At 48.3% G+C, this 18,852-nt stretch overlaps 1 protein-coding gene across 1 annotated transcript; it reads right to left on the minus strand.

Annotated features, from left to right (window-relative positions):
- Positions 1-9,006: 9,006 nt before the first annotated feature.
- APOC3 (apolipoprotein C3) lies at positions 9,007-15,516 on the minus strand. The gene is made up of 4 exons (XM_075328329.1): positions 15,470-15,516; positions 14,126-14,195; positions 10,798-10,927; positions 9,007-9,337 (listed from the first exon to the last, which is right to left on the minus strand). Exons 2-4 carry the CDS (start codon positions 14,172-14,174, stop codon positions 9,238-9,240), a joined length of 279 nt encoding a protein of 92 aa, XP_075184444.1. The 5' UTR covers positions 14,175-14,195; positions 15,470-15,516; the 3' UTR covers positions 9,007-9,237.
- Positions 15,517-18,852: the final 3,336 nt, after the last annotated feature.

The raw sequence follows: 18,852 nt of genomic DNA on the forward strand, positions 1-18,852 counted from the left end.
AGGGGTCACAGGTCACAACACCACACGCACCCCACATTCCCTGCAGGTACACCAAGCTAATCCAAAATCCTTGTTGCCTTCCTCCAGGGGCTGATGTCCACACCAGGGGGTGGACCAGGCGGTTGGCTCCGCCCACTGAGGAGTACACAGCCCTGGAGGCAGGAGGAACCAAGAGTTGAGCTCAGGCAGAGCTTGAGTGAGGAATGGAGTTAAGCTAGGGAAGTGGAGGAGTAAGGAGTAAAACAGTGAAGTGGTAAAGGAGAGAAGCTGAAGTGACAGAAAAGTGACAGTAGTAAAGCCTGAAGTTGGTCCGGGTGTGTGCCCCGGACTGTGACAGCAAGGTCAGCAGACGGCGGTGATAGTCTGCAGGGGGACTGCTCGGAGGTTGCTGGAAGGACCGCGGACGGGTGGTGACCCGGCGGTACCGGAGCAGTATACGAAGAACAGTCAGCACCAGGGCAGGGGCCTTTCGGATCCCGGCAAGGCTAGGAGTCGCCATAATTTGCCAAATCAGTCAGTGAAGGGGACGTCTGTCTCCTAACAACCAAGTCCCGATTGAAGGCAACAGTCCGACCGATAAGGGGAGACACCGCCACCGCCAAGGCACCAGTTTCCCAGGGCCAGCGCCTGCGGGCAAGAGTAGAGCTCCTTCGGCCCAGCTTGAAGCTGAGGAGTGGGTAACCGGTGGGAACCCATCGCTACCAAAGAGACTTTCATAGGTGCAGGGAAGAGACCGTCACCGCTAACTGCAGGGAACATCAGCACCGTGAACCGTCCGAGGGACCCCTCCAACCAGCCGTTTGTTTACCGAGAACTGTGTCGTGTTTACTGGCTGAGTGAGTACCTCCGTGCCGTGCGGCACAGCGCTGCCCCTGCGCCCCTGCACCTCCACAGGCCCCATACCCGCCTGTCCACCATCCAACACCCCATCACTGGGCCCCGGGATCACCAACCCCTACCCACGGAGGGGCAACACAACAACTGGCTGCTCCATACCATCACTCCCGGGCTTCCCATACAGAGCAGCGGTGGTGTTAACAAATCACCACAACCGTGGGTGGCGTCATGGACAATAAACTATCCCAAAACACCAATTCCCCTTTTCACTCACGGGCGAGGAGCGCCGCTCGAGTCCCCGGGATCCGGCCCATCGCTCGAGCCACCGAGCAGCGGCAGGCCGCAGCAGCCGCGGCAGCCGGACCCGAGCAGCAGAGGGAGAGCGCGGCGTCCCCTCCTCCGCCCGCGACATAAGCTGTATATAAACCTTTTCAAATAGTTGTACACAACAAAATTAAATATTCCCTCAATTTATCAGCAGGATTTTACCTTCCAAATTATTTGTAATAGCTTTACATGGCCAGTCCGTTTCTCCGGTACTGAGAAATGAGAGATTGAATTGAAGCCTCCGTCACTCCAGCTCTTTTTCCCACCCAACATCACCCCCTCCCCCAGCCTCTTTCTCTTAAGGCCCAAACAGAATAACTTTATTATTTATACTTTATTTTGGAGTCAAAAAAACTTCCTAGGAGTTCCATCTAGTGGCAGAAGCATTACATTACAGTTTTTATAAATGGTCACTGTAGTTTTAGTAAATATAGGCTAAAGGCCGCTTTACACGCTACGATATTGCTAAATCGATCTCGTTAGGGTCACGGAATTTGTGACGCACATCCGGCCGCGTTAGCGATGTCGTTGCGTGTGACACCTATGAGCGATTTTGAATCGTCACAAAAATGTTCAAAATCGCTCATCGGTGACATGCCCCCCTATTCCCAATTATCGTTGCTGCTGCAGGTACGATGTTGTTCGTTGTTCCTGCGGCAGCACACATCGCACACATCCTGACACCGCAGGAACGAGGAACCTCTCCTTACCTGCGTCCCACCCGCAATGAGGAATGAAGAAGGTGCACGGGATGTTACCTCCCGCTCATCTCCGCCCCTCCACTTCTATTGGGTGGCCGCTTAGTGACGTCGCTGTGACGCCGAACGAACCGCCCCCTGGGAAAGAAGGTGGTTCGCCGGTCACAGCGACGTCGCTAGGCAGGTAAGTAGTGTGACGGATCCGCGCCATGTTGTGCGCCACGGGCAGCGATTTGCCCGTGATGCACAAACGATGGGGGCGGGTACGCACACTAGCGATCATGCTAGTGAGATTGCAGCGTGTAAAGCGGCCTTTATAGTGGCCAATGCAACAAGTAACAAAACTACAATGTAGTTTAATAATACAAATTGACATTTTCAGCCCAAAAATTACTGCAAAGTCCTGACCTTTAACTATCTCCTTTACAGGTCTGTCTTTCTACAGGAAGTGGGGACGGGTCTTTATCTCTATGAAGTGGGGGTGGGTGTATATCAGTAGGAATTGGGGACAGGTTTTTATCTCTACAGTAAGTGAGGGTGGGTCTTTATCTTTATGAAGTAGGGGCGGGTCTTTATCTCTATGAAGTGGGGCGGGTCTTTATCTCTACAGGAAGTGGGGGCGGGTCTTTATCTCTACAGGAAGTGGGGCGGGTCTTTATCTCTATGAAGTGGGGGTGGGTGTATATCAGTAGGAATTGGGGACAGGTTTTTATCTCTACAGTAAGTGAGGGTGGGTCTTTATCTCCATGAAGTGGGGCGGGTCTTTATCTCTACAGGAAGTGGGGGCAGATCTTTATCTCTATGAAGTGGGGCGGGTCTTCATCTCTATGAAGTGGGGTGGGTCTTTATCTCTACAGGAAGTGGGGGCGGTTCTTTATCTCTATGAAGTGGGGCGGGTCTTCATCTCTATGAAGTGGGGTGGGTCTTTATCTCTACAGGAAGTGGGGGCGGGTCTTTATCTCTATGAAGTGGGGGCGGGTCTTTATCTCTACAGGAAGTTCTGGCGGTTCTTTATCTCTATGAAGTGGGGCGGGTCTTTATCTCTACAGGAAGTGGTGGCGGTTCTTTATATCTATGAAGTGGGGCGGGTCTTTATGTCTATAGGAAGTGGGGGCAGGTCTTTATCTCTGTGAAGTGGGGAGGGTCTTTATCTCTACAGGACGTGGGGGCGGTTCTTTATCTCTATGAAGTGGGGCGGGTCTTTATCTCTACAGGAAGTGGGGGCAGATCTTTATCTCTATGAAGTGGGGCGGGTCTTCATCTCTATGAAGTGGGGTGGGTCTTTATCTCTACAGGAAGTGGGGGCGGGTATTTATCTCTATGAAGTGGGGCGGGACTTTATCTCTATGAAGTGGGGCGGGTCTTTATCTCTATGAAGTGGGGGCGGGTCTTTATCTCTACAGGAAGTTCTGGCGGTTCTTTATCTCTATGAAGTGGGGCGGGTCTTTATCTCTACAGGAAGTGGTGGCGGTTCTTTATCTCTGTGAAGTGGGGCGGGTCTTTATCTCTATAGAAAGTGGTGGCGGTTGTTTATCTCTACAGGAAGTGGGGGCAGGTCTTTATCTCTGTGAAATGGGGAGGGTCTTTATCTCTATAGGAAGTTGTGGTGGTTCTTTATCTCTATGAAGTGGGGCGGGTCTTTATCTCTACAGGAAGTGGTGGCGAGTCTTTATCTCTATGAAGTGGGGCGGGTCTTTATCTCTACAGGAAGTGGGGGCGGGTCTTTATCTCTACAGGAAGTGGGGGCGGGTCTTTATCTCTACAGGAAGTGAGGGCGGGTCTTTATCTCTATGAAGTGGGGCGGGTATTTATCTCTACAGGAAGTGGTGGCGGTTCTTTATCTCTATGAAGTGGGGCGGGTCTTTATCTCTACAGGAAGTGGGGGCAGGTCTTTATCTCTATGAAGTGGGTCGGGTCTTTAGCTCTACAGGAAGTTGTGGCGGTTCTTTATCTCTATGAAGTGGGGCGGGTCTTTATCTCTACAGGAAGTGGTGGCAGGTCTTTATCTCTATGAAGTGGGGCGGGTCTTTATCTCTACAGGAAGTGGTGGCAGGTCTTTATCTCTATGAAGTGGGGCGGGTATTTATCTCTACAGGAAGTTGTGGCGGTTCTTTATCTCTATGAAGTGGGGCGGGTCTTTATCTCTACAGGAAGTGGGGGCAGGTCTTTATCTCTATGAAGTGGGGCGGGTCTTTATCTCTACAGGAAGTGGGGACGGGTCTTTATCTCTATGAAGTGGGGGTGGGTGTATATCAGTAGGAATTGGGGACAGGTTTTTATCTCTACAGGAAGTGAGGGTGGGTCTTTATCTCTACAGGAAGTGGGGGCAGATCTTTATCTCTATGAAGTGGGGCGGGTCTTCATCTCTATGAAGTGGGGTGGGTCTTTATCTCTACAGGAAGTGGGGGCGGTTCTTTATCTCTATGAAGTGGGGCGGGTCTTTATCTCTACAGGAAGTGGGGGCAGATCTTTATCTCTATGAAGTGGGGCGGGTCTTCATCTCTATGAAGTGGGGTGGGTCTTTATCTCTACAGGAAGTGGGGGCGGGTATTTATCTCTATGAAGTGGGGCGGGTCTTTATCTCTATGAAGTGGGGGCGGGTCTTTATCTCTACAGGAAGTTCTGGCGGTTCTTTATCTCTATGAAGTGGGGCGGGTCTTTATCTCTACAGGAAGTGGTGGCGGTTCTTTATCTCTATGAAGTGGGGCGGGTCTTTATGTCTATAGGAAGTGGGGGCAGGTCTTTATCTCTGTGAAGTGGGGAGGGTCTTTATCTCTACAGGACGTGGGGGCGGTTCTTTATCTCTATGAAGTGGGGCGGGTCTTTATCTCTACAGGAAGTGGGGGCAGATCTTTATCTCTATGAAGTGGGGCGGGTCTTCACCTCTATGAAGTGGGGTGGGTCTTTATCTCTACAGGAAGTGGGGGCGGGTATTTATCTCTATGAAGTGGGGCGGGTCTTTATCTCTATGAAGTGGGGCGGGTCTTTATCTCTATGAAGTGGGGGCGGGTCTTTATCTCTATGAAGTGGGGGCGGGTCTTTATCTCTACAGGAAGTTCTGGTGGTTCTTTATCTCTATGAAGTGGGGTGGGTCTTTATCTCTACAGGAAGTGGTGGCAGGTCTTTATCTCTGTGAAGTGGGGAGGGTCTTTATCTCTATAGGAAGTTGTGGTGGTTCTTTATCTCTATGAAGTGGGGCGGGTCTTTATCTCTACAGGAAGTGGTGGCGAGTCTTTATCTCTATGAAGTGGGGCGGGTCTTTATCTCTACAGGAAGTGGGGGCGGGTCTTTATCTCTACAGGAAGTGGGGGCGGGTCTTTATCTCTACAGGAAGTGGGGGCAGGTCTTAATCTCTATGACGTGGGGGCGGGTCTTTATCTCTATGAAATGGGGCGGGTTCTATCTCTACAGGAAGTGGGGGCAGGTCTTTATCTCTACAGGACGTGGTGGCGGGTCTTTATATCTACAGGACGTGGGGGCGGGTCATTATCTCTATGAAGTGGGGTGGGTTTTTATCTCTACATGAAGTGGGGCGGGTCTTTATCTCTACAGGAAGTGGGGCGGGTCTTTATCTCTACAGGAAGTGGGGGCGGGTCTTTATCTCTACAGGAAGTGGGGGCGGGTCTTTATCTCTACAGGAAGTGGGGGCGGGTCTTTATCTCTATGAAGTGGGGCGGGTATTTATCTCTACAGGAAGTGGTGGCGGTTCTTTATCTCTATGAAGTGGGGCGGGTCTTTATCTCTACAGGAAGTGGTGGCGGGTCTTTATCTCTACAGGAAGTGGGGGCAGGTCTTTATCTCTATGAAGTGGGGAGGGTCTTTATTTCTACAGGAAGTGGGGGCAGGTCTTTATCTCTATGAAGTGGGGCGGGTCTTTATCTCTGCAGGAAGTTGTGGCGGTTCTTTATCTCTATGAAGTGGGGCGGGTCTTTATCTCTACAGGAAGTAGGGGCAGGTCTTTATCTCTATGAAGTGGGGCGGGTCTTTATCTCTACAGGAAGTGGGGGCAGGTCTTAATCTCTATGAAGTGGGGCGGGTTCTATCTCTACAGGAAGTGGGGGTGGGTCTTTATCTCTACAGGACGTGGGGGCGGGTCTTTATCTCTACAGGACGTGGGGGCTGGTCTTTATCTCTATGAAGTGGGGTGGATCTTTATCTCTACAGGAAGTGGTGGCGGTTCTTTATCTCTATGAAGTGGGGCGGATCTTTATCTCTACAGGAAGTGGGGTCATGTCTTTATCTCTACAGGAAGTGGTGGCGGGTCTTTATCTCTACAGGAAGTTGTGGCGGTTCTTTATCTCTATGAAGTGGATGGGTCTTTATCTCTACAGGAAGTGGGGGCGGTTCTTTATCTCTATGAAGTGGGGCGGGTCTTTATCTCTACAGGAAGTGGGGGCGGGTCTTTATCTCTAGAGGAAGTGGTGGAGGGTCTTTATCTCTACAGGATGTGGGGGCGGGTCTTTATCTCTATGAAGTGGGGCGGATCTTTATCTCTACAGGAAGTGGGGTCATGTCTTTATCTCTACAGGAAGTGGTGGCGGGTCTTTATCTCTACAGGAAGTTGTGGCGGTTCTTTATCTCTATGAAGTGGATGGGTCTTTATCTCTACAGGAAGTGGGGGCGGGTCTTTATCTCTAGAGGAAGTGGGGGCGGGTCTTTAATCTCTACAGGATGTGGGGGCGGGTCTTTATCTCTATGAAGTGGGGCGGGTCTTTATCTCTACAGGAAGTTGTGGCGGTTCTTTATCTCTATAAAGTGGGGCGGGTCTTTATCTCTACAGGAAGTGGGGGCAGGTCTTTATCTCTACAGGAAGTGGGGGTGAGTCTTAATCTCTATGAAGTAGGGGCGGGTCTTTATCTCTATGAAGTGGGGTGGGTTTTATCTCTACAGGAAGTGGGGGCGGGTCTTTATCTCTACAGGAAGTGAGGGCGGGTCTTTATCTTTATGAAGTTGGGGTGGATTTTTATCTCCATGAAGTAGAGGTGAGTCTTTATTTTTACAGGAAAAAGTGGGGGTATTTCTTTATCTCTACGAAGTGTAGGGTCTCTATCTTTACAGGAAGTGGGAGCAGATTTTGATCTCTCTACAGGAAGTTGGTTCATGTCTGTCTATCTAGGTAGTAGTGGTGGGTCTATTTCCCTGTACAGGAAACTCAAATTAAATGCAGCCATAACTTTGCCATCAGTTAAGGGCAAATATTGGGAAAAGTAGAGCCATTTTTTTTTACATAAAAAGTGCAGTATCCAAATTAAGTATCAAGTTATACACCCAAAAATAATACTGTGAACCATACCATATATTGACTAGAGCCCCTTCATCCACATGTTCAACTTGTCCACTACATGGCATGTGGAAGAAGGTACTCTGGTCAAATGAGACTTAAAGTAGAATTTTTGGGCTAAATGCAAAAATGCAATGTGTGACTGAAAACTGCACATCACCCTGAAAACAGCATCCCCACAGTCACACATGGTGGTGGCAGCATCTTGCCGTGGGGAGGTTTTTCTTCAGCAGGGGCAGGAAAACTGGTCAGAGGTGATACGAAAGTTATAGAACTTATTTATATAATTTAAGAATCTAAAGTGCCCCGATATGAAGATCCTGGAAGCTCCACTTATCTCTTGTGGTGGACATAGAAGAGACAACCCATACATAGACAAAAAAGGGGCTGGATTAGCTATGCAAATGAGTCAATCAGCCGGCCCCCTTCACATACAGCATTCACTCCTGTGTCAAACACAAGCTGGAATCTGTGTGGATAGCTTCAGATTTATGCACTTTAGAAAATTACTGTATTTTTCGGACTATAAGACGTACTTTTCCTCCCAAAAATTTGGGAGGAACGAGAGGGGTGCGTCTTAAAACCCGAATGTAGCTTACTGGGGGGTGGTGAAGAGGAGTCAAAGGAGGAAGGGGCAATGCTTTGCGGTGTGCTGCGAGAACTCTCTGTGCGGTACTATTCTGTGCTGGGGCTGTGGGTGCGGCGCTGCTCTGTGCCGGGGCTAGTCTGTGTCAGGGCTGGTCTGTGTTAGGGCTGCTATGTGCGGCGCTGATCTGTGCTGGGGCTGTGTGGCGGGTAGTGAGACACGGGCCATTCTGAAGATGTCGGCGCCCAGTCAGCGTGTGCCCAGATGGAGCTGTCCGCTCAAGCTCTCATTTGCACACGCGCCAACTGCGGCCACCATTTCTTTGAAGCCCACACTGCCGACATCTTCAGAATGGCCCGTGCCGCACAGAGCAGTCCCACACAGATCAGAGCCGCGTCCACAGCCCCGGCACAGGGCAGCCCTGCACAGAGCAGAGCCGCGTCCACAGCCCCGGCAAAGAGCAGTCCCACACAGAGCAGAGCCGCGTCCACAGCCCCGGCACAGAGCAGTCCCGCAGAGGGCAGAGCTGCGTCCATAGCCCCGGCACAGAGCAGTCCCGCACAGAGCAGAGCCGCGTCCACAGCCCTGGGACAGAGCAGTCCCACACAGAGCAGAGCCGCGTCCACAGCCCCGGCACAGAGCAGTCCAGCACAGAGCAGAGCCGCATCCACAGCCCTGGCACAGAGCAGCCCCGCACTGAGCCGCGTCCACAGCCCTGGCACAGAGCAGTCCCGCACTGAGCAGAGCCGCGTCCACAGCCCCGGCACAGAGCAGTCCCACACAGAGCAGAGCAACGTCCACAGCCCCGGCACAGAGCAGTCCCACACAGAGCAGAGCCGCGTCCACAGCCCCGGCACAGAGCAGTCCCACACAGAGCAGAGCCACGTCCACAGCCCCGGCACAGAGCAGTCCCACACAGAGCAGAGCCGCGTCCACAGCCCCGGTGCAGATCAGCGTCCACAGTGAGCATCTGGGCCCCCCTCTGCACCACCCGCAGCATCGCCATACTCCAGCACCACCCCTGCTTCACGTGACCCCTGCTCCACCAACACTGCCGTCCCCCCTCCCCGGTAAGACACCACCGGATTATAAAACAGACCCCATAATTTATTTTTTTACCTTTTTTTTTCTCTAAATTTGGGGTGCGTCTTATAAAACAAAAAATACGGTAATGTATATTAGTAAACTTTATATCTTGATATTTTAAACACATCTACATATACATTTTTGGGCTCTAGAACACCCCTTTAAGCTAAATAAATGAATGCCTTCCAAGATGTTGTCAGCATAACTTTATTTATAAAAGACATCCTTTAAAAAAACACATCAAAAACAAAGTGCAGAGCACATCAGAGAAGCAGCGGCATGGTGGCCAGAGCGGATTATGGATGGACAATTGAGGACTTATTGGAAAAGAAAACAGTTTCCATGTTCTCTGAGATACGCTGTACATGTAGATATATATATCGGTGAACACCAGGCTTGTTAAAATTGCTCGTTGGGTGACATTAGAAGGATTTGGTTAGCTGTTCCCATCTCTCGATTGCTTTGTTAAAAAATGAGGAGTAGACGGAGCTGGCGTAATCTAATCCAGAGTCATACATGTCACTAAAGAAAAAAAGGACAGAAGAGTCAAGCTGGGTTCATATTTAAGAACATTGGCCAACGCTAGATCCAAACCACCCTTTGATGTAACACAGTAATTCGGAAGTCCAAGCTAAAACCTTAAAATTGACATTACCACCCTATTTCCCGCATTCCTACCCCCTCTTTAAAGGTGTTGTCCAAGACTTTGATATCAATGGTCTGCTATCATTTAGGGTGGATACACCCAAAACGTGTAGCTTTGCTTGTTACCACAGCTCATGGAAGGATTGGTATTTTCACACCTGGAGCTTGAGATTTACCCACTTTTTGGTTTGGTGGTTCATCCTTAGGACAAGTCATCAATATTAGATTGTTGTGGTCCAACACCCGCAACCTCCATTGTCAGCCGGATGCACTGTGTAGAGGCCATATTTCTCAGGTACTACGGATCAACTCCAATTCACTTTAAAAGGAGATGTAACTACTACACCATGTATGGAGCTTTGGTGTTCCAACTTTGTACATTATCGATCATCATGATCAAGTGCCGCGTTTCGGACCCTACCCACCAATTTGATATTGATAACCTATCTTAAGGCTGGGCCATCAATACCAAAGTCCTGGACAACCCCTTGAAACATTCTTGTTGGAGTGCCATTTTTAATATCATGTTATGGTGAATTTGGGTTGACATGTTCCCAAAGCCTCTAACTGACCAAGCCCAAAAACTAACAAAATGATCACTGAGACCTGCAGAGGGGGTATAGAGGGATACATGGAACAGGGTGTAAGAAGGAATGGTTTTGGCCCAGTCTTTGTAGACCTGCACTAAAGTAGATGATAAGTCTAGGTCATGTTTCAATACATTTACAGATGAAATTGGGCGGTAGATGGGCCGTTTTTGGGCCTAAAGAATAAAGGGACACTATGATCCACAGTTGGTTCTAAGGGACACTTTGATCCACTGTTGGTTCTAAGGGACACTATGATCCACAATTGGTTCTAAGGGACACCATGATCCACTGTTGGTTCTAAGGGACACTTTGATCCACTGTTGGTTCTAAGGGACACTATGATCCACAATTGGTTCTAAGGGACACTATGATCCACAGTTGGTTCTAAGGGACACTATGATCCACTGTTGGTTCTAAGGGACACCATGATCCACAATTGGTTCTAAGGGACACTATGATCCACAGTTGGTTCTAAGGGACACTATGATCCACTGTTGGTTCTAGGTCCTAATTGACAGCTCTTCTAGGATGTCCGGTCTGGGAGACTTCTCGAAAAGTTGGCACCAACCCAAAGGGCAAAGCTTCCCCTACATTTCCTACATCATATGCTCCAATATCCAAACCCAAATATAGGGGGAAGTCAAAGTGAAGACACCTAAACAAGGGGGTCTGTGTGTATTTATGCCCTAAAATCCTTTCAATAACAGTGATGCTTTCATATCCATGGAATATACAAAATATCCTTACATTGCCTGCTGGGCCAAGGGAATATCCTTCACTTGGTTCAATGCATCTGTTGTTTTGGTGGCAACATCACTGGCGAAGTCCTGCACATAGTTGATTGTCGATGACAGGAAGGTTTCCTCCTCTGCAGAGACTGGAATCAGAACAGAAAAGGAAGAGTTAGAGAAATGGAGTTACAGAAGAAGAAGAGTTAAGCGGGCTTTACACGCTGCGACATCGCTAGCCGATGCTAGCGATGGCAAGCGTGATAGCACCTGCCCCTATCGTTATGCCGATATGTGGAGATCGCTGCCGTAGCGAACATTATCGCTATGGCAGCGTCACACGTACTTACCTGCTCGGCGACGTCGCTGTGATCGGCGAACCGAGTCCTTTCTAAGGGGGCGGTTTGCTCGGCGTCACAGCAACGTCACTAAGCGGCCGCACAATCAAAGCGGAGGGGCGGAGATGAGCGGGACGAACATCCCGCCCACCTTCTTCCTTCCTCATGGCTGGCGTGTGGCAGGTAAGGAGAGGTTCCTCGTTCCTGCGGCGTCACACGTAGCGATGTGTGCTGCCGCAGGGACGAGGATCAGGGTACTTTCACACTTGGGTTCAGCGCAGTCCGTCACTATGGAGAATAGCGCAGTCCGTTAACGCACTGCGCTATTCTCCATAGACTTGTATGGACGACGCACTGTAACGCAAGTGTCAGCGTTGCATCCGCTGGACGACGCAGCATCGTTATTTTGACGCTGCGTCGGGCGGAGGGAACGCAGCATGTAACTTTTTTTGAGCAGCGCAATCCGTAGGATTTCACTGCGCATGCTCTTTTTTCTTTTTTTTTTTTTTTTAAATCACATAAACTTTATTTTGTCTCTCGGTGGCCGAACGTTCAGCTGAGCGCCCGACCGCCGGCATGTGATAGCGCTCAGCTGATTGCCCGGCCGCCGGTATGTGAGAGCGCTCAGCTGATTGCCCGGCCGCCGGCTATTGAGAGCGCTCAGCTGAGTGCCCGACCGCCGGCATGTGAGAGCGCTCAGCTGATTGCCCGGCCGCCGGCTATTGAGAGCGCTCAGCTGAGTGCCCGACCGCCGGCATGTGAGAGCGCTCAGCTGATTGCCCGGCCACCGGCATGTGAGAGCGCTCAGCTGATTGCCCGGCCGCCGGCATGTGAGAGCGCTCAGCTGATTGCCCGGCCGCCGGCATGTGAGAGCGCTCAGCTGATTGCCCGGCCGCCGGCATGTGAGAGCGCTCAGCTGATTGCCCGGCCGCCGGCATGTGAGAGCGCTCAGCTGAGTGCCCGACCGCCGGCATGTGACAGCGCTCAGCTGATTGCCCGGCCACCGGCATGTGAGAGCGCTCAGCTGATTGCCCGGCCGCCGGCATGTGAGAGCTCTCAGCTGAGCGCCCGGCAGCCGGCTTTTGAGAACGATCAGCTGAGCGCCCGGCCGCCGGGTGATCAGCTGATCGTTCACAATAGTCTGCTGCCGGTAAAACTGTAAAGAAGATAAAAAAAAAGCTTTCTGTTGTTTTGTACGATCCGTTGTGTCATTATATGCAACGCATCCGTTGCATCCATCACACAACGCAATGCAACGTGTGAAGCTAGCCTCAAGTTTGCCCCAGCGACAGCAGCGATAATTGGGAGAGAACCCCCATGTCAACGAGGAGCGATTTTGGACGTTTTTGCAATGATCCAAAATCGCTCCTAGGAGTCACACACAACGAGATCGCTACAGTGGCAAGATGTGCGCCACAAAATCCGTGACCCCAACGAGATCGCTGTAGCGAAATCGTAGCCACCCTTAGAGACGAGGCGTTACAGAAAGAAGTTCATTAAGGGGTTACATGGCTTAAAAAGTAACATTGGAAACGAGGCAAATAGTTTCCCAGTGGTCCCTCCCTTAAAAATGCGAAACTCCTTGGTTTGTAGCCATCAAAATAGTTTGATTAAGTTTGTATTAAATTTTTTTATAATGTCTCAGGAATAAGTCAAGTTTTGATAGGTGGGATTCGAAATAATGAGACCCCCATTGAAGACCATCTCTACAGAAACCAGCTTTATCATTAAGACCTCCAGTGATAAAACCTTATGACATGTCAAACGTTTTTGAAAATGGGTTATACGGGAAAAACATGGCTGATGTCTAGAGAAACCGCAAAATCTGTCTAGGCGTCTCATCTTGTAAGTCAGTCCGGTAGAAATAGACAAGAAGGTGGTCATGTTTTTCACATGCTGCCCAACCACTTTATATGGGTTATCATTCTAAAGAAACGGACCACCTACCCACAGGATAACCAAAGGAGAGGGAATAAATGTATGATCACTGGTGTTTAACCGATGGGACCTTCACCGATCCAGAGAAGTTGGGCACCAAAACCTCCTGTGTGACGAGAGCAGTAGTCCCCATGCATAACCACCACCCCATTCTTTTCTGATGGTGGCACAACTGGTCTATGCACAAAAGGAGATTTTGGACCTATGAGCTTAAGATTGTTGGTTAGACAAATATCTCCCCTATGCTGTCAATAGACAATGAATATATATATATATATATATTAGGATAACTCCTCCAAACATGGGATCCAGAAGTTCTGCTCATCCACGGTCAATTGTTCCACCAGTTTGTTATACTAAGGGTACAAAAATGTTTTGCTGCGTGTCCCACACCTAAATATACAATAGCTTTTTATACTGTTTATGGTGTGTTTGTTGGATGTTTTTATGTTTTTCGGTGTACAGTATTTTTTTAGTGCAAAAACAGACATTTTGCACTTAAAAATGCAACTACAATGTACTGTGCTTTTAAGGCTGCCTTTAGGAGTCTAACCAGTCAGATATATGTAGAAAACTCTTCCCGACAAAATTACTACTAAAGTCAGCCCCAATGTGCTCCCTCCAGACTTCAGACATGAATCAACCTCTGGATTGCAAAACTTTGTGTATAACATTAGGAAAGTCAGATGAGGGTTCATGAGTCACAGTCCGCCAAGAGGAAGTCAGCAAAGGGTTATTAGAAGATGAAAGAGCATGGAGGGGCGCAACCGGGACCTAAATCACAAGCTTAAAGGGTAACTGAACTTTGAAATAATTTTTGACCGCTTGTAGCCCCTGTAAAATAATGTTGATGAGTGGGAGCCTAGGTTCTTGGAGCCTCAAGCCATCACTCAAAACGATCAACTTATATTCGAGTGCACTCCGAGGGTTGTATGGACTCTTTGTGAATCACAACTATCCTCATGGATCAACAGCACTTTATATTGGCTTAAACCTATCAAAAATCATGTAAAAGTTGAGTTACCCCTTAAGGTTTTCTTAATGTGGCAAGATAATGGAGGATGTTATTACCTGCGCAGACTGCAAGGACCAGCAGAGCAGAGATCACCAAGAGTTTCATGTTCAGATTATTATGGCAGATCTGTGGCAGAAAAAAAGAAAAAAAATCATAACATGAAACACAAAAATACTTCATATAATATATAGAAAGCAGAATGTCATGATAAAAGGGGAAGATTTGTTAGATATTAGGAACATATATATGATGAAAACAAAAAATGGGCATCCAAATTCACAGGGGCAAAATCAGCACCAAATCATACAGATTTTTTTGGGTTGAAATGATAAATAAAAAAACTAATCAAATTATTAATTTTTTTTGCTGCTTTTGGTTGGGATTTTATAAACTTTCTTCAATTTTGCAGAAGTGGATTTTCTACATGCAAACTTATATTCGAGTGCACTCCGAGGGTTGTATGGACTCTTGGAGCCGGATATTTGTGAATCACAACAATCCGCATGGATCAACAGTACTTTATATTGGCTTATACCTCTCAAAAATCATGTAAAAGTTGAGTTACCCTTTAAGGTTTTCTTAATGTGGCAGGATAACGGAGGATGTTATTACCTGCGCAGACTGCAAGGACGAAATCAGCACCAAATCATACAGATTTTTTGGGTTGAAATCATAAATAAAAAAAACTAATGAAATTATTATTTTATTTTTTTTTTTGCTACTTTTGGATGGGATTTTATAAACTTTCTTAAATTTTACAGAAGTGGATTTTCTACATGGAAACTTATATTCGAGTGCACTCCGAGGGTTGTATGGACTCTCGAAGTCGGATATTTGTGAATCACAACTATCCGCAGGGATCAACAGTACTTTATATTGGCTTATACCTATCAAAAATCATGTAAAAGTTGAGTTACCCTTTAGGGTTTTCTTAATGTGGCAAGATAATGGAGGATGTTATTACCTGCGCAGACTGCAAGGAAGAAATCAGCACCAAATCATACAGATTTTTTGGGCTGAAATCATAAATAAAAAAAATAATGAAATTATTATTTTTTTTTGCTACTTTTGGATGGGATTTTATAAACTTTCTTAAATTTTGCAGAAGTGGGATTTTCTACATGCAAATTTGCATGTCCAAACTGTGAGACTCCTACCTTAATAAATGAATCTGCAGCAAAATCCACAGCGGCAAAATCAGCACCAAATCGTACAGAGTGAAATCTGCAGCACTAGTCAATTTCCTCTGCAGATTTTGTTTTTTTCTGCATTGTGTGAATGATATTTTGGGAGATTTGGGGGAAATCTCATCCACAATTCTGGTACCCTCCAAAACCACCACTTATTAATACCATTAAATTTATAGGAAAGTGATTGGCCCAAATTTAAAGGAAACTCACCCGTTTGATGCTGCACCTCGAGCTCAGTCCGGTCTCTTGGTCCAGTATACAGGTAGTGGTGTTATATAGGCTGTGTCCGCACAAGGGAGGGAGGGAGGAGGAGGAGAGGTGTGTAGAGAAGGGGTGAAGGTTGCAGAGCGAGATCAGAAAGTGTGCAGCTGGAACTGCTGACTCTGGTGTTGGAGAGATAGGACAGGAGCAACTGATAGGAAATAATCTCAAAGCCCATACCGGTGTACCTTACCGATTTGCGTGTGTTTACCATATTTTCCAGTGATTCCTGGAGTTTAATTCATATGGGGTCATTTTATCATAAATCTAAATGATTTCTGGGTTTTGGAGAACGACTGGCATTTGGGAACATTTTGCAAAAAATGAAAAGTATATAATTAAGAAACCACAAGAAAATGGTCATTTGCACTACAATAATTTATTTTAAGTTTTTTTAATAAAAATATTCCCTTTTTAAAATGTTGTTAATTCGCAAATTGGCACAGGTGAGACTTTTTTCTCAGCCCAGATGATGATGAGAAATGAAGTATTGCAAATTTATGGCCATATAGGTAAAGCATGGGATCCCACTAGTGATGAGCTCGGGTGCTCAGTACTCGTAACTAGTGATGAGCGAGCACTACCATGCTCAGGTGCTCAGTACTCGTAACTAGTGATGAGCGGGCACTACCATGCTCAGGTGCTCAGTACTCGTAACTAGTGATGAGTGAGCACTATCATGCTCGGGTGCTCAGTACTCGTAACTAGTGATGAGCGAGCACTACCATGCTCAGGTGCTCAGTACTCGTAACTAGTGATGAGTGAGCACTACCATGCTCAGGTGCTCAGTACTCGTAACTAGTGATGAGTGAGTATGGCGCCCTGGACAAGTCAGGTCGTCACAGGAACCAGGGCTGTGGAGTCGGAGTCGGAGTCGTGGAGTCGGAGTCGGAGTCGGAGCTCATTTTGGTGGAGTCGGAGTCGGAGTCGGTATAAAATGCACCGACTCCGACTCCTAAAATATATAATAAATTGGGGACAGGAGTGCAATGCAGAATGTGCTGAATATTTTACTAAATAACAACATTTAGTATAATGCTTATATTTAAGTGAAAAATTTATTGTAGTACAATGTGAACATCAGACATTTAATTGTTTTTATGATACAATAATCAAGATATTTGGATAGAACATAAAATATTTATTGGAATACAACTTTAGAACACAAAAAAACTAATAAATTGTAAATATGTAATATATATAATATATATATATATATATATATACAGTGTATATACACACACACAAGATATATATGTAATCTACTGTATATTACATAGTGTATTACATATTTACAATTTATTACAGTTTTTTGTGTTCTAAAGTTGTATTCCAATAAATATATTTTATGTTCTATCCAAATATCTTGATTATTGTATCATAAAAATTATTAAATGTCTGATGTTCACATACACATATTCATGTACTACAATAAATTTTTCACCTAACTATAAGCAATATATGTAGGAGTCGGAGTCGGAGCCGGAGTCGGAGTCGGAGCCGGAGTCGGAGTCGGTGCAAGAGAATTTGAGGAGTCGGAGTCGGAGTCGGAGTCGAAGGTTTGGCTTACCGACTCCACAGCCCTGACAGGAACTACACCAACACACCCCACACCCCGGTTAGGCACACCGAAGCCAAACACAAAATCCTTGTTGTCTTCCTCCAGGGGCTGATGTCCACACCAGGGGGTGGGCCAGGCGGTTGGTCCCGCCCACCGAGTAGTTCACAGTCTTGGAGGCGGGAAAAGGAGTCAGATCAGTTTGGAGGAGAGGAGAAGTGAAGTGGCAGTAGAGGAGACTGACCGTGTCCGGGTGTGTGGCCCGGGCACAAACAGTAAGGTTGGCAGACGGTGGTGACCGTCTGCAGGAGAGGCTGATTAGAGCAAACCGTAAGGACCGTGGACGGGCGGTGGCCCGGCGGTACCGGATCGGAGAGCAAAGAGAAGCCAGCACCATTCGGCAGGGCCTGCGGACCCCGACCAGGCTTGGAGTCGCCGTAAAACCGGTCAAATCCGTTAGCGAAGGGAACCTCCGGGGTTTCCCAGCAGCCAAGACCCGATTGAAGGCAACAGATCAAACCGTAGAGGGAAACACAGTCACCGCCAAGGCTACAGTTCCCAGGGCCAGATCCTGCGGGCAAAAGGGGCTCCTTCAGCACCCATCCAAGCTGGGGAGCGGGTTACCGGTGGGAAGCCATTGGAACCGTATACACTACACAGGTGCAGGGAAAGGCAGTCACCATCAACCTGCCAGGAGGAGAAACACCGCAGCCATCTGTGGGACCTGTCCATCCAGCCGTTTGTTTTACTGGAGACTTTGTATTCATAATTGGCTGAGTGAGTACCACCGTGCCGTGCGGCACAGCGCTGCCCCCGCGACCCTGCACCTCGCCAGGCCCCGTAACCCGCCTGCCAACCATCCCTATCACCCTCACCGGGACAACCAACCCCCTACCCACGGAGGGGAGAACCAACATCCAAGCTGCTCTCTGTCACCGCTCCCGGGATCCCCATCCAGAGCAGCGGTGGTGTCATCAACCTCACCACAACTGTGGGTGGCATCACGGACAATATCCCTAAACCAAACCACCCCCCTTTCACTCACGGGCGAGGAACGCCGCTCGAGTCCCCGGGATCCGGCCCACCGCTCGAGCCACCACCGAGCAGCAGCAGCAGCGGCCGGACACGAGCAGTGGGTGAGCGCAGCGTCCCCTCCTCCGCCCGCGACATGAACACTACCATGCTCGGGTGCTCTGTACTTGTAACTAGTGATGAGAGGGCACTACCATGCTCGGGTGCTCAGTATTCGTAACTAGTGATGAGCGGGCACTACCATGCTCAGGTGCTTAGTACTCGTAACTAGTGATGAGCAGGCACTACCATGCTCGGGTGCTCAGTACTCGTAACTAGTGATGAGCGGGCACTACCATGCTCGGGTGCTCAGTACTCGTAACTAGTGATGAGCGGGTACTACCATGCTCGGGTGCTCAGTACTCGTAACTAGTGATGAGCTGGCACTCCATGCTCAGGTGCTTAGTACTCGTAACTAGTGATGAGCGGGTACTACCATGCTCGGGTGCTCAGTACTGGTAACTAGTGATGAGCGGGCACTCCATGCTCGGGTGCTCTGTACTTGTAACTAGTGATGAGAGGGCACTACCATGCTCGGGTGCTCAGTAGTCGCAACTAGTGATGAGCGGGCACTCCATGCTCAGGTGCTCTGTACTGGTAACTAGTGATGAGCGGGCACTACCATGCTCGGGTGCTCTGTACTGGTAACTAGTAATGAGCGGGCACTACCATGCTCGGGTGCTTGATACTCGTTACTAGTGAT

Source organism: Anomaloglossus baeobatrachus, chromosome 11 (genome assembly GCF_048569485.1).
Source record: "Anomaloglossus baeobatrachus isolate aAnoBae1 chromosome 11, aAnoBae1.hap1, whole genome shotgun sequence".
Classification (NCBI taxonomy): Eukaryota; Metazoa; Chordata; class Amphibia; order Anura; family Aromobatidae; genus Anomaloglossus; species Anomaloglossus baeobatrachus.

Coding starts and splice junctions, on each gene's coding strand:
- APOC3 (XM_075328329.1), bottom strand. CDS start 14,174: ATGAAACTCTTGGTGATCTCTGCTCTGCTGGTCCTTGCAGTCTGCGCA. Junction 10,928..14,125: donor GGTCCTTGCAGTCTGCGCAG/GTAATAACATCC, acceptor TTCTGATTCCAG/TCTCTGCAGAGGAGGAAACC. Junction 9,338..10,797: donor CCCTTGGCCCAGCAGGCAAT/GTAAGGATATTT, acceptor TTTTTTCTTTAG/TGACATGTATGACTCTGGAT.